The sequence below is a fragment of the Canis aureus genome, chromosome 21 (assembly GCF_053574225.1).
Source record: "Canis aureus isolate CA01 chromosome 21, VMU_Caureus_v.1.0, whole genome shotgun sequence".
NCBI lineage: Eukaryota > Metazoa > Chordata > Mammalia > Carnivora > Canidae > Canis > Canis aureus.
In genome coordinates, this window is record NC_135631.1 from 3,010,439 (window position 1) to 3,025,544 (window position 15,106).

The following is a 15,106-nucleotide window of genomic DNA, read 5'->3' on the forward strand; positions in this document are numbered from 1 at the left end:
TGGCCTTTTAGACCTATCAGCGCGAAGCCGCGGCGACTCTCCGCCCAATCGACATTCTTTTTTGACCTGAAGGCGGTGCCCTCACGGACCCCGTCAGCCCAATGGGAGAGGTGGAAATTTCCAGAAAGAACGGGACCAATGGGCGCGGCCAGCGGGGCCACGATTGGCGGACCAAGCGACCAATCCCTGTAGCAGAAGTTCGCCCCTCCCTCCAATCATAGAGCTTTGGGCAGGCGGGGCTTACCGGGAAGAGTCCAATCCGGAGGCGCGAGGGAGGCAGGGCTTGAGGGGATTACTCTCAACTGCCCAATGACAGAGGAGCAAGGATGATGGGCTAGACTTCAAGCCAATAGTAGGGAAGCACTGAAAGCCCCCTCCGGGAGCTCAACCAATGAGCAGGCGAGGAAGGGGTGGGATCCAGGGGTCCCGGCAGCTTCTAGTAGGTTCCAGAAGGCGGCGCGTGCGGTTGGGAACGCGGAGCGGACGGAGTCGATTCAACGGGGTTCCGGGCTGGGCTATGGAGCAGGTGAAGGGGGAGGGGCGGGCCGAGGCCCGGGGGCAGCTCGGACACCGGCGGAGGCCCGGCCACGGGTGGAGGAGCGGGGCGGGCGCCGATCGGGGAGGCCGGAGCGGCGGTGGGGGGAGGACGTGAGGACGTGAGGGCCGCGGCCCACCGAGCGGGAGGTGAGCAGTGTGGTGAGGCCGAGTTGTGGGGGCGCCGGGTCCAGTCAGCGCCCGTCGCCTGCCCGCTCGTGAGGAGGACCGGGGGACCGGCGACGGTTCGGCCTAAGTCGGACGGGAAGAGAGGCCGTGGCTGGGCCCCGGAGGCCTCCCGGGGGGTGGCTCTCAGCTCAGCGGGGAACGCGGGGAGGGCTGACGGTGGGCTAGGGGCTTCGGTAGAGGCGGGGGGGGGGGGTCCGCACCAGCGGGGACTGGAGACGGAGAAGAGAAGCCAGCGGGACTTGGCCACAGTTAACTTGGGAGAACGCAGGGAGCGGACGGGAATCCGCTGGAAGTAACCGGTTGGGGGAAATACTACTTTTCTGCCCACGGAAGGACGTTGAGGGAAGGTTTGATGCGCGGCGGGCCGGCAGCTCTGCCTGATGCAGGAGAGGGATGGTGCCGCCGAGGTCCTCGGATGTATGTGCCGCCCCTCCCTTTTCTTTTCTTTTCTTTTTCTTTTTTTTCTGTCTTGAGTGTCTGTGATTCGAGAGTCACCGAAGATTGATGTTTCTGGAAGGTTGGTTTCTGGTTACACAAGGAGGAACTGGTTTCTGTAGAAAATCTAGGCTATGTAGATAAGCAGCAAAAAGTAAGTTATTTGTCTCGGCTCAGCATTTTTAGGGGACCGCGTTTGTAGCTGCTGCTGGTGGTTGCCTTCAGCGGCTTCATTTTATCCTCCGCTGCCTGGAGGTTGTAAACAGCCAGAAGAGATTTTGTTCTATTCGAAGCTGTCGTTGAAGTGTAGCAGTTCTTGGGAGGGGGAAATGGCTCCTTGTTTTTTTTTGTGTGTGTGTGATTTAGAAAGCCCTAGTGTTACTTTTCTCAGGTAAAGCCATTGCTGCTTTAATCAAATCTGGAGCCTCTTGGGTAAGTTTTTTTTTTTTTTTAAGTTGTAGAATTGGAGGGCTGAATAGTTGTTTTTTTTTTTTTTTTTTTGCTCACTTGGGATAATTAAATTGTATCTAAGACTAAGTAGGCTATGGTAAAGACAAAACAAAGATTTTTGGAGTGAAAAGCTCGTTACTTGGAAATTGGAGCAAAGGGTTTCTGTGCCTCTTGTCAAAATAGGGAAAAAACTTTTTAAAGTGGTGCTGTCCATTGCAGATGGAGCGGGTATGCAGGTAGACTGTAAATGAATGACTAAACTCAGGGCTGCACACTCCTGCCTTGTGTGGAGGCAACTTAGAATTTTAACTCCAGGTGTGTCCCAACCTACTCCTGAGCCCATTGATCATGCAACTCTGCCTTTGGTTTTCATTTTCAACTCAGATCTGTATTTCAGGTTTCAGAAGTATTCAAGTTGGGCAGATTGGAGTGTCCATATTCTCTTTTTAGTGCCTTTCGAATCCCAGGGTAACGTACTTTTTGCATTAGACTTAATGCAGACGTGGAACCGTGGGAGATATTTAGCAAGATAGTGTTCGCTATTAATGTGCATTGTGGGCTGGTGTTTTCTCTTCTACTTGATGTTTTATTTTTTATTTTATTTTTTTCTACTTGATGTTTTAAAGTGCTGATCATGACCTCCAGACTTGACTTCCTGACCGACTGCGGGCCGGTACTCACTTTGGAAAATGATGTTTTGTAGGATAGGGAAGAACCTTATGGAGCTGTTCTCAACTGTCTTGATACTAGTTGAGTTTTTAACTTTTTTCTTTGTGGTCTCTTTCCCGGGTTCTTTTTTTTTTCCCTCCAAGATTTTTATTTATTTATGTGACAGAGAAAGAGAACACCAGCAAGAGGAGAGGGGGAAGCAGACTCGGGAGCACTATGTGGGGCCTCCGTCCCAGGATGCTGGGATCATGACCTGAACCAAAGGCAGATAGATGCTGAGCCACCCAGGCATCCCTCCTTTCCTGGGTTCTAAGATGTTTATCCTGTGCTGCATTTGGCAGCCTTTTCTTACTTTGTCCTTTTTAAGGTGTCTCTAATATTTCTGGTTAATGGAGGGAAGTTCCCGATTGGTAAGCCTCAGGGTTCCAAAATCACTTGCATGAGTAGGTAGGTACTGGATCATGGCTGGGTGATAGACTCAAGACAGAATGATTTAGTAACTTGAATGACATACTTGATCTCACCAAATGTGTGCTTTTGAGATGTGGCCCTTTTTCTCTTGAAGGGCTTCCCAGGTTGGAAGAAGCCTTGAATTAGGACCGTGGTCTGAATATTTGAGAGGATGGGATATTAAACCACGAATAGTGTTTCATTTTCTTACATAGCTTGTATAATATGAGAATGCTTAAATGTGACAAAGACTGATTTTCAGAGGCTAGCTCTCGTTTACTCATTAAGAGCACAGTAATCTACCACGTTGTGACATATTACCACAATTATGAATGGAAATAGATTCTTCTCCGATCGTGGGTGAGCATCTCCATGCTCCCAGAGAAGCTGTCGTGAAGCCTGTGGGTTGTGGAGCATGTGTCTGTGCACACTCCATTCACTTCTTTCATGACTCCCTTTTCTGTGAGGAGCAGTAACGGCCTGTGTTTGGTTTATCGTTTGGGCCTCTTGGCATTCTGATGGCAAATGAATTTGTTTTTCCACGAAAGGAACTCACGAGTGTGTTCTTAATCAGCCCTAAGTAGAGACTTTGGAAAGAGTGGCAAGAATTCTAATTCGCACTGGAGACAGTGGAGAGCCAAGGGTCAGGCTTTATTTCTTTGTTCCTTATTATTTATTGGTTGGTTCTGAAAGATGTGGGAGATGGTAAACGAACACATTGAGTGTTTTCTTTTGGTTTATAAAGTAACTTTGTCAATAACCACCTTAAGTCGGGATTAAGCAAGTGTGTTATGGGGAAAAACTACATTGACCTTTTTTTTTCCTCTTAGGTAAATGAGCTGAAAGAGAAGGGCAATAAGGCCCTGAGTGCGGGCAACATTGATGACGCACTGCAGTGCTACTCTGAGGCCATTAAGTTAGATCCCCAGAACCATGTGCTCTATAGCAATCGCTCCGCAGCCTACGCCAAGAAAGGGGACTACCAGAAGGCTTATGAGGATGGCTGCAAAACCGTGGACTTAAAGCCCGACTGGGGCAAGGTAAGCTGTGGATGCACTGGGACTTCAGAGTTCACAGAAATGCCTTCTAGAATGCTGTTAAGTACAGGGCCCTCCTGACCTGGCTGGTTGCGATCCCTGTAGACAGGTAGTTGCTGGCCCATTCGTTCTCCCTGTCTGCGTCTTTGCCTCAGACTGATGGCACAGGTCGCCAAGTCTGAGATCCCATCTGTCACTGAGACCGCTCTTCTCCTTTGTACTGCTGAGAGACGAAAGGCTGCTGACGGACAGCCCTGGGTCATAAGATAAACTGAGGTGGGGAGGGTAAGCATCTTTGAATTGTGGCTGGATTCTTCATCCTTGGCACCATGTGCTCCTCTTCCTGTTCTTTGGTCCTCACGTGAATACCCATTTTGTCCTGTGAAATGTAAAACAGGTTCTTTGGAGTTCATATTCTGGACTTAACTCCTGGTGTCCTTTATTTGTTTTTTTTTTATTCTTTCTTGCTGGCTTAAGGGCTATTCGAGGAAGGCTGCAGCCCTTGAGTTCTTAAACCGATTTGAAGAAGCCAAGCGAACCTACGAAGAGGGTTTAAAACATGAAGCAAATAATCCTCAGCTCAAAGAGGGCTTACAGAATATGGAGGCTCGGTTGGCAGGTAGGCGCCAATACACTGTTGGTGGTGTGTTTTTGGGGGGTTTTGTTTTGTTTTTAATGGGGTTAACTTTGAGGCTCTCCTGCCTAAATATCAGGCTTAAAGGCTAAAGATGCATCAGGAATCAAGGGAACCGATTTCTGATCACGTGCTTTTTTTGTTCGGAACAGAACGGAAATTCATGAACCCTTTCAACATGCCCAATCTGTACCAGAAATTGGAGAGTGATCCCAGGACAAGGACACTGCTCGCTGATCCTACCTACCGGGAGCTGATAGAGCAACTACGAAACAAGCCATCTGACTTGGGCACGTAAGTCAAGGCAGCATGGTTTGTGTCTGGAAATAGACAAGAATATGGTGCTTTCTTCCTGGCATTTTATGGCTGGGCATAGGGAAAGAGGGTGTCCCTCAATCAGACAGCAATGTTTCTGCCTTTGCTTTTTCTCTAATGAGCGGTAGGTGTTTGTTGGTTTGTAGTTTATTTGTATTTCAAGAAAGGGTCAAGGGGGACATGTTATCAGAATAATTTAGAATTTTCATTTTTAAGTCTCCATGACTATTCGCTCCTCTACTATAATTCTGATCTGGCACCAACACTATCTTTTGTATACATACCAGATGCTGTCTCTTGGGACATTGACGAGGACACTTGTGGTTGAGAAGAGTGTCAGGTGTAAAGATGTGTTTAAGTCCTAATGGTATCTGTGGCTACCTGAATCTCTGTGGTTCCTGAGATGAGATGGAGTACACCTCTAACTCATCCATCTGTGTGTCTTCTGCCCTCAAGAAATAACCCTGACCTCTCTTACCTCGATTTATGTGGATTGTCGAGGGCTGGGGTATTCCCCAGTGGTACCTCATGGATAGTGCAGAATCTAGCAGTTTCTCTGTGGAAGAGAAGCTCTCAATGTAGTAATCTAAGACTTAGCAGTAAATAGCTTAAAATCGGTTGTGAGGAAGAATATCTGTGACTTTCTTTCTTTACCAATGCTAGGAAACTGCAAGATCCCCGGATCATGACTACTCTGAGCGTCCTGCTGGGTGTGGATCTGGGCAGTATGGATGAGGAGGAGGAAGTTGGAACACCTCCCCCACCTCCTCCTCCCAAGAAGGACACCAAGCCAGAGCCAATGGAAGAAGATCTTCCAGAGAATAAGAAGCAGGTCTCGTTTTTTTCCTCATTGTCACATGTTCCCAAGCAACCTAGTTAGGAAGCCCCTGTCAGACAGGAGTGCCATGGGTCAGGCCGGCTGTGATTTTTGAGTGCACGGTGGTTGTTGTTAATGAGAATGGTCAGTATGTTGAAAGGTTGACTTGCCAAGAGATTTAATAAGAATGGTGTATTCTCAGACTTGCGGCATGGATGTTGGTCAGGGCAAGCTGGTAAAATTATGTGATCTTGTCCTCGCCGGGGTCCAGAGGGATATTGTCCACACCCATCTTCAGGCTTCTGTTTTCTGGTTGGATGTATGTAGTTGAAAATTGTCCACTTAGCAACATTGTCTTCCAGAGCAGGAGGCATGTGGTTACACGATTTTATTTCCCTTCTTATAAATGGGAACAGCAGATTGTTGCCGTATTTAGCACCTTCAGATGGGTAAGCGTTGGTTGCTCAGGGTGTCTCTAAGCTGGGAAAAGGCCCTATGATGTGGGTGTTAGCGAGCTGTGCTGAAGACTTCTGCCACCGGGCCAGCCCCTTCCGAAGCTCCCACCACCCCTCTGCTGCTACTGTACCCTGACCGCAGAGGCCCCAGGGTAGCTGTGTGACAAACTGACTTGGCACCGCCTCTCCCAGTAAAACAAGGCACGGAACTGCTATCCTTTTTTAGGCTGGCACAAGCTGAAGAGATGTCCTCTCCCCTGAAGCAGCTCTCTGCTCTCTGATGGAATCCAGGACTGTGGATGGAAAAGGGAGAGTTTCAGAGGAGGTGGAGATGAAACTTTAACTTTTCATTCCAACAGCTAGTCCTTCACTTTTCAATCTCTGGCTGGTTGGGAAAAGGCTGGTAGAGGTGGAGACCTTGCTTCCATAGACCTGTTGGTCATACATGCTGTAAGGTCCCTGTGATGGGTTGCAAGCTCGCTTTCTTTGCCATCTGGGTTAGATTTGCTCAGTGCCCTTCCTGTACCTTGTCTAGGCGCTGAAAGAGAAAGAGCTGGGGAACGAAGCCTACAAGAAGAAAGACTTTGACACAGCCTTGAAGCACTATGACCGAGCCAAGGACCTGGACCCCACCAACATGACTTACATGACTAATCAAGCAGGTGAGGCCCAGGCCAAGGGGTAAGTGTGTTGTCAGGGGGTCCTGGGGAATGACAGAGGCTGACTCTTCCTCAATCATCCTGCCTGGCAGCCGTGTACTTCGAGAAGGGTGACTACAGTAAATGCCGGGAGCTTTGTGAGAAGGCCATCGAAGTGGGGCGAGAAAACCGAGAAGACTATCGACAGATTGCCAAGTACGCGCGACCTTCGGCTGTACTTCGAGTGGTGTGGAGGGGTCGATGTCCGAGACTTAAATTTCCCTGCATGGGGAGGAGGGTTGCTGGCCACACGACCTGCTCTGTTAACTGTGGGCTGGAGAGGAGGCTGCAGGCATCGAGACAAAAGGTGTTTGGAGGGCGTAGTGTCCCAGCAGTGAGGGGGGGCCTTGTTCCTAGCTGTTGACGTCATTTCTCTGCAGGAGATGACCTTGTGCCTGCTCCACACTTAGCAAATTCTTTTTTCACTTGTTTCTGTCAGAGCTTATGCTCGAATTGGCAACTCCTACTTCAAGGAAGAAAAGTACAAGGATGCCATCCATTTCTATAACAAGTCTTTGGCAGAGCACCGGACCCCAGATGTGCTCAAGAAATGCCAACAGGTGGGTACGGAGAAATGGGGGTGTTTCGTTGTTAACTTTATCTTAGAGTTGTAATTAATAATGAATCTTAAATGGTTTTACGTAGTGTTTTTGATCATTTTATGTAACATCCTTGTCCATTGAGAACAGATAAGGAATAATCCTAGGTTGTCTGTGTACTTTTTTTTTTTTTAAGATTTTATTTATTTATTCATGAGAGACACAGAGAAAGAGAGGCAGAGACACAGGCAGAGGGAGAAGCAGGCTCCATGCAGGGAGCCTGACGTGGGACTCGATCCCAGGTTTCCAGGATCAGGCCCTGGGCTGAAGGCGCCGCTAAACCGCTGAACCACTCGGGCTACCCTGTGTACTTTTATGTCAGCTCAGATCTTAACTTCAGTAGGGGGGTCAGTGAATGCAGAATGTTATTGTTCTTACTGTGACTTAATTTTTTTTGCTTTATACAACTAAAGTGGTGTGTGTTTTGCCTGTTATAAATTATGGAGGGGGCTGATTTTATTGACAAGTTTGGTCAGGAATTTTTTTCTTTAAAATTTTATTTGAATGGTTGCATATGCACAAGTGGGGAGAAGGGGAGAGGGAGAAGCAGACTTCCCCACTGAGCAGAGAGCCCGACTTGGGCTCATCCCAGGACCCTGAGATCATGACCTGAGCAAGTCAGATGCTTCACCAGCTGAGCCACCCAGGCACCCCAAGATTGGTGAGAAAGCTAATTGTGTTATTGACACATGAAAGAGGGAAAGGATCTTAAGCAGGCTTTACTCCTAGTATGGAGCCCAACACAGGCTCAGTCTCACAACCCTGAGATGACCTGAGCCAAAACCAAGAGTTGGATGCTTAACCAGTGAGCCACTCAGGTACCCCACAGTATACCTTGATAAGGAGTGTGGTTTGTTTCTGTTTTTAAGTAATGTCTACACCCATTGTGAGGCTTGGGCTTGAATTCAGAACTCTGAGATTGAGAGCTGCATGCACGGTACTTCTTGAAAATCAGAATCAGCCCATGGCTTTTTTCAGTGACATGTTCATGAGTGTTTATTTTTTTATTTTTTATTTTTTTTGAGATTTTATTTATTCATGAGAGAGAGAGAGAGAAAGAGAGAGAGGCAGAGACACAGGCAGAGGGAGCAGCAGGTTCCATGCAGGGAGCCCGACGTGGGACTCGATTCTGGGTCTCCAGGATCAACCCCTAGGCTGAAGGTGGCACTAAACCACTGAGCCATCAGGCTGCCCATTTATGACTGTTTAAATAATAATCTGAAGAATTGTTTTTTCTTAGGCAGAGAAAATTCTGAAGGAGCAAGAGCGGCTGGCTTACATAAACCCAGATCTGGCCTTGGAGGAGAAGAACAAAGGCAATGAATGTTTTCAGAAAGGTATGTTCCAGCTCAGGTGGGTGGAGCCTTTGGTAAGAGTGGAACAGACCTGTCTTCTTCCTTGGCTGTCTGCGGGCTGGATGTGCCCTGTGGGGAGGGTGGCCTTTTGCTTTCTAAAACAGTTTTATTCCTTATCCAGGGGACTATCCCCAGGCCATGAAGCATTATACAGAAGCCATCAAACGGAATCCAAAAGATGCCAAATTGTACAGCAATCGAGCTGCCTGCTACACCAAACTCCTGGAGTTTCAGCTGGCGCTCAAGGTGGGCAGGTCTGGGAATGTGGAGCAGCCACTATTGTCATTAACCTGTATGTGAGGAATGTGTTTTTTCTCTTCACGTTTTCATTGACATCGGTTTGATGTTACTATTTTGATCTTAGAGTCAAGGTAATGGTGCATGAACATGTGAGTTTTGTAAATACAGGAATGTCTGCTTAGACCCGGCCCATCAAGTTGTTAGTGGTTGGAAGATTGGAAAAGTGGATCTTTGGGGCGCCTGGGTTGGCTCAGTTAAGCATCTGCCTTTGGCTTGGGTTATAATCCCAGGGTCCTAGGATCGAGTCCCACATTGGGCTCCCTGCTCAGCGGAGAGGCGTTCTCTCACAAATCTTCAAAAGAAAGAAAAATGGATTCTTTCCTACTTTTTCTGATGATAGATTCTTTTTCCTTCCTGTTAGTTTTCTCTCTCCGTTGCTTTTTTTTTTTTTTAAGATTTTATTTATTTATTCATGAGAGAGGCAGAGACACAGGCAGAGGGAGAAGCAGGCTCCATGCAGGGAGCCTGATGCGGGACTTGATCCCAGGTCTCCAGGATCACACCCCGGGCTGAAGGCGGCGCTAAACCACTGAGCCACCTGGGCTGCCCTCTCCCTTGCTTTTTAACCTTTTAAGTGTACAGTTCAGTGGTATCCAGTGTATTCACACTATGCAACCCTCATCGCTGTCCACCTCCAGAACCTTTTCATCTTACCAAACTGCATTGTTTTTTTTTTTAAAGATTGTACTTATTTATTAAAACACAAGTAGGGAAGAGAGGGAGAAGCAGACCCTCCCCCCCCCCCCCCCCCACTGCTGAGCAAGGAACCTGATGGTAGGGTTCAATCCCAGGACCCCAGGATCATGATCCAAGCCAAAAGCACTCAACCAACTAAGCCACCTAGGAGCCCTGAAACTGCATCCTTTAAACACTAACTCCCATTCCCTCTTCCCTATGGCCACCGTTCTCCCATGTCTTTGTGACACTGACTCCTCTAGGGACTTCCTATAAGTGGGGCCATCCAGTGTTCTTTCGTGTTAGGCTTATTTCATTGGGCACTGTGTCTTCTGGGGTGCCGTAGCAGGCATCCGTGTCATCTTTTGAAGGCTGAGTGCTGTTGGGTCACAAGTACACACCATCATCCATCCATCATCAGATGGCACTGGGTAGTTTCCACCTTGTGGCTACTGGGGTATTGCCTCAGTAGCCTGGGTATTGGACAGGGGCATGCAGCATCTGTTGGGAGTCCCTGCTTGCTTGCTTGTTTTCTTTCTTAGATTTATTTATTTATGAGAAACACAGGCAGAGGGAGAAGCAGGCTCCCTGGGGGGAGCCTGATATGGAGACTCAATACCAGGACCTCAGGATTATGACTTGAGCTGAGGCAGATGCTTAACCACTGAACTACCCAGGCACCTTCAGTCCCTGCTTTGTTCTTGTAGGTGAAGGGCTGTGTCGGGAGTCGTTCAGTGTTTGTTTGTTTGTTTGTTTATTTATTTATTTAATTTATTGCAATATTGTTCTCCACAGCGGCTTTGTCATCTGCCCTCGCTTTTTGATTAGGTCAGTTAGCAGGTGTGCTGTGAGTGTGGCCACATGTGAGTCTGTCAACCCCATGATGAGAGAGTAGTTTGTCCCCATTGCTGTCTTGAACACAAGCTGTTGGATACCTCTGTTGGTGATGTTTAAACCATTTTCTGGGCTCATCCCCGGTGGCTCAGCGGTTTAGCACTGCCTTCAGCTCAGGGTATGATCCTGGAGACCCGGGATCGGGATCGGGATTGAGTCCCACATCGGGCTCCCTGCATGGAGCCTGCCTCTCTCTTGGTCTCTGTCTCCCTCATGAATAAGTAAAATCTTAAAAATAAATTAAACCATTTTCTGGATTTTTAAAAAGTTCCAAGTCCAGGCCACCTTATGGGAAGGTGACCAAATGTGACCTGTAGAGACGCAAGTACTTGAATCCAACATAGTAGTTGTTTTATTCGCTTTATTCACGAGAGAGACACAGGCAGAGGGAGAATGGTGGCACTCACTTCAGGACTCCCGGATCACTACCTGAGCCACTGAGCCCCTAGGTGCCCCAATAGTTTTTGTTATTGATGCCATTGTTTTCTGGGCTTATGTCTGGCTTAGAGACATCAAGACTAGTCAGTTTACTCAGCCATTCGAAACAACAAATACAAAAAAAGGAAGGAAGGAAAGGAAGGAGGGAAGGGGAAAGGGAAGGAAGGAAAAAAGAAAAGAAAAGGAAAGAAAGAAACGACAAATACCCACCATTTGCTTCGACGTGGATGGAACTGGAGGGTGTTATGCTGAGTGAAATAAGTCAATCGGAAAAAGACAAACATATGGTCTCATTCATTTGGGGAATATAAAAATTAGTGAAAGGGAATAAAGGGAAAGGAGAGAGGATGAGTGAAAATATCAGTGAAGGTGACGAAACATGAGAGATACCTAACTCTGGGAAACGAACAAGGGGTAGTGGAAGGGGAGGTGGGTGGGGGGTTGGGGTGACTGGGTGATGGGCACTATGGGGGGCACTTGGCAGGATGAGCACTGGGTGTTATGCTATATGTTGGCAAATTGAACTTCATTAAAAATTAAAAAAAATAAATAAAAAATAAAGAAAACTAGTCAATTTGCCAAGTGAAGAATAGCATTGGCGGTCACCTGGGAGATAGACCAGTACTTCCCGAGCTCCACGGAGGGGAGCAGTGAACTGAACCATTTGTGGTCTAGGTTTTTGCTGGAATAGTTGGAAGTGGACCTGGTTGTGAAACTATAGTGCATAATAGCATTTTTTTCCCCAGAATTTTTCATTTAATAGGCACTTCAAATCCAGAACACCTATGTGCCCTCCAGTGCTTTGAGTGATAGGCACACTGGGGGTGGGGGTGGGGGTTGCCACACCCTTTGTGAAAAGAGGGGAATGTTTGGCGCTCTGTGTCAGAGCTCTTGAGTGCGCTTTAGGAGTCATTAGCGTTTGATAATAGTGGAATGAAGGTTGCAAGGCCACATACTGTGGGTCTCTTCAAAAATTTCCCCACAGGGATCCCTTGGTGGCGCAGTGGTTTAGCGCCTGCCTTTGGCCCAGGGCGCGATCCTGGAGACCCGGGATCGAATCCCACGTCGGGCTCCCAGTGCATGGAGCCTGCTTCTCCCTCTGCCTGTATCTCTGCCTCTCTCTCTCTCTGTCTCTCATGAATGAATAAATAAAATCTTTAAAAAAATAAAAAATAAAAAAATAAACCACTCTTCTTAAAAAAAAAAAATTTCCCACAAAATAAAATAAAATAAAATTTCCCCACATATCCAGAAATACATTTTAAAGCTGTTAGGATTAGGGCCTGTGCATTTCATTTGGTTGGCAGGTCCTCTTCAGTTTCTCAAACTAGAGGTTTCCCTACCTTTTGTGGGTTCTTCCATAATCTTAGCTCTTTGAAAAGTCCAGGCCACTTGTCTTCCTTAGGGTGCTCCATAGTCTGGAGTTGTCAACCCTCGTGGTTTTGCTTGACTTGTTCTTCTGTCATCCTTGGCTGGGCCTTCTGTGAAACAGCCCAGATGCCTGGGTTAACAGACGCTCTGGACACAAGAATGCTGTCATGGGTGTGGCCGAAGCATTAGATCAGTGATTCCAAATGACCAGCCTGCCTCCAGGTAGCTCATCTGAAGGAATGAGCCGCATTTTTTTTTCTTTCCTTCCCAGGACTGTGAGGAATGTATCCAGCTAGAGCCAGCCTTCAGTAAGTACTTCTCCATGGCATCTCCTTGTCCCTTGACACTGGCCCAGAGGTGGAGCGGGGAGAGGACATGCTTGCCTCCTTGTATCTGGGGGCCTGTAGCATTTAGCTAGTGTCAGCAGGCGAGACAGGTGTTGGGGTTCCCATGGAAAGGTGGCAGCAGCATCCTTCAGAGCCATGTTCTACTAACGCCTCCCCTTCCCCACATCCCTGCAGTCAAGGGGTACACCCGGAAAGCAGCTGCCCTGGAGGCAATGAAGGACTACACGAAAGCCATGGATGTCTACCAGAAGGCGTTAGATCTGGACTCCAACTGTAAGGTAGGGCTCCTTCTGGTCTCCAGGGGGTCTCTCCCCTACCTCCATTGTCCCTTGGGTCCTTTTGGTGTTGTTTTGCTGGTTTCTCCCTCTTGCCTGTTTCTTTGTCTCCTTGCTTCTGGTTACCCCTGATATCTCAGAGCTGCAGAAGCAGTGAACTGGTTAGTGCTAACACCCTCCCTTTTGGGCTTTGCTGGGACTCAGGAAGCGGCAGACGGTTACCAGCGCTGTATGATGGCCCAGTATAACCGCCACGATAGCCCCGAAGATGTGAAGCGACGGGCCATGGCTGACCCTGAGGTGCAGCAGATAATGAGTGACCCTGCCATGCGGCTTATCCTGGAGCAGATGCAGAAGGACCCTCAGGCACTCAGCGAGTAAGTGGAGTTGGGGGAGATGGAAAAGGTGGAGGCGAGCAGGGAGCCTGAGCTTGGTGGCCATGTTACCCGTCTAAGGGGAGTGGTTACTGTGTATTGCCTGCTTGCAGTTATAAAGGCTGGCTGCAGGTGGTTAGCTGGGATGGCTCTGTCGCTGCTAACTGGGTTGGCTTGAGTGATCTGGTGGGAAGAGCAGCTTTGCTGGGAGAGCAGCCTCAGACTTGGGCTGTGTCGGCGGGTTCATGTGGAGCCAGCCATGTTCTGCCCGCAGGCCAGGGCCTTCACAGAGCGTTCTTTGCCAGGACTCCTGTTGGTGCCTTCCATGGGGCTTGAGGAGTCTGCATTGGGGCTGCTCTGAGAGCCAGTAAGACCTTTTTAGGGAAAAAAAAAAATTTTTTTTAGGTTTAAATCTAATAACTAAAAACTTTGCTTTTTTTTTTTTTTTTTTTTAAGACACTTAAAGAATCCTGTAATAGCACAGAAGATCCAGAAGCTGATGGATGTGGGTCTGATTGCAATTCGGTGATGACTTGCTCATCATCCCCTTCCCTTCGCCCTCATGTGGAAAGAGGAGCTGGGACCGCGGCAAGCCGCGCGGAGCAGAGGGGAGAGCAAGGGAAAGTGAACAACTTCTCTCTATATATTTATATAGACCTATGTGGAAGACACAAGAGACTCGTACTCATGTTACTCGCACCGCCGCTGCCTCTGGGCCCTCCCAGCACACGCATGGTCTCTTCCACCACCCCCTGGGTTCCCTGTTCCCTTCCCCAACTTCAGTCACTGTCTCAGCTGCTCTCCCATAGTTGGTTATTTTTTATTTGGGGCAGTGGGCATGTATGGGGAGGGGGTGCTGTTCTTCCCCGACCTCAGGTCCCAATTGTCCTCACGTTGTTAACTCCACATGCCCTTCTCCAATAAAACAAGCCAGTCGGGCGTGGTTATACATTGTCCTGTTCTTGTAATTTTTTTGCCAAATGACTCAAGTGGTTGCCCTGTAGGGATTACAAACTGAGGTGTGGGAAAGGTGGGAGTAGGAACTGAGTGGGAACCAGAGCCTCTTCCTCAGGTGGCAGATCTGTGTCACCTTGGTATGCTTTGGTCGCTAGGTGGCGCCATAGCCCAACGAGCAGCTGAAAGGGAGTTGGGGGGGGGGCTTCCCTCCCCAGAGTGGTACCCCCAGAGGTCCAGGTAAACAGATGCTCCCAACCTTGCCCATTCATCACACTCCAATCTCCTAACCAGAAACCAGCTAGATGTAGAGAACACTGGTCCCATCCCAGAACAAAAAATGTGTTCCATCACAAGTCTCAGACCAGTCTGAAGGTCAGGAGACTGAACCTGTCAGCTGCTCTATGTTAGAGTTTTTAAAGAACTCCGCTTCCGAGGCGCCTGGGCAGCTCAGTCCATTAAGTATCTGACTCTTGGTTTTTGGCCCAGGTCATGACCTCAGGGTTTCGGGATTGAGCCCCATGTTGGGCTCCATGCTTAGAGGGGAATCTGAGGGTTCTCTCCCTCTCCCTCTGCATTTGTGTATTCTCTCTCAAATAAATCTTTAAAAAAAGCTTGCTCTTGCTCTTGGCCCTTTGCTCAGAGGAGGCCCCTGCGCATCTTTAACTCTGGGTTCATCCCACGCCAGCTGCTTCCACCTTGCTGCCTAAAGTTCAAACCCAGTGAGCTCAAGGTCCTCTACCTGAGGTCCTCTGGTGGGGATGCCATGTCTGCCCTAGCCTCCTGTCTGTTGGCCCCACTGTCACCAAAAAGTTCGGTGATGACCTTGCCAAGGCAGCTA

At 48.4% G+C, this 15,106-nt stretch overlaps 1 protein-coding gene across 2 annotated transcripts; it reads left to right on the forward strand.

Annotated features, from left to right (window-relative positions):
- Positions 1-368: 368 nt before the first annotated feature.
- Positions 369-14,260, forward strand: STIP1 (stress induced phosphoprotein 1). 2 transcript variants are annotated; one of them, XM_077862160.1, is made up of 14 exons: positions 369-526; positions 3,558-3,767; positions 4,242-4,383; positions 4,551-4,692; positions 5,377-5,545; positions 6,521-6,647; positions 6,737-6,839; positions 7,123-7,243; positions 8,523-8,619; positions 8,759-8,883; positions 12,587-12,623; positions 12,837-12,940; positions 13,142-13,314; positions 13,768-14,260. In XM_077862160.1, exons 1-14 carry the CDS (start codon positions 392-394, stop codon positions 13,838-13,840), a joined length of 1,758 nt encoding a protein of 585 aa, XP_077718286.1. In that variant the 5' UTR covers positions 369-391; the 3' UTR covers positions 13,841-14,260. The 2 variants fall into 2 exon arrangements, with proteins under 2 accessions (XP_077718286.1, XP_077718287.1); XM_077862161.1 differs by lacking the exon at positions 369-526 and adding an exon at positions 2,313-2,357.
- Positions 14,261-15,106: the final 846 nt, after the last annotated feature.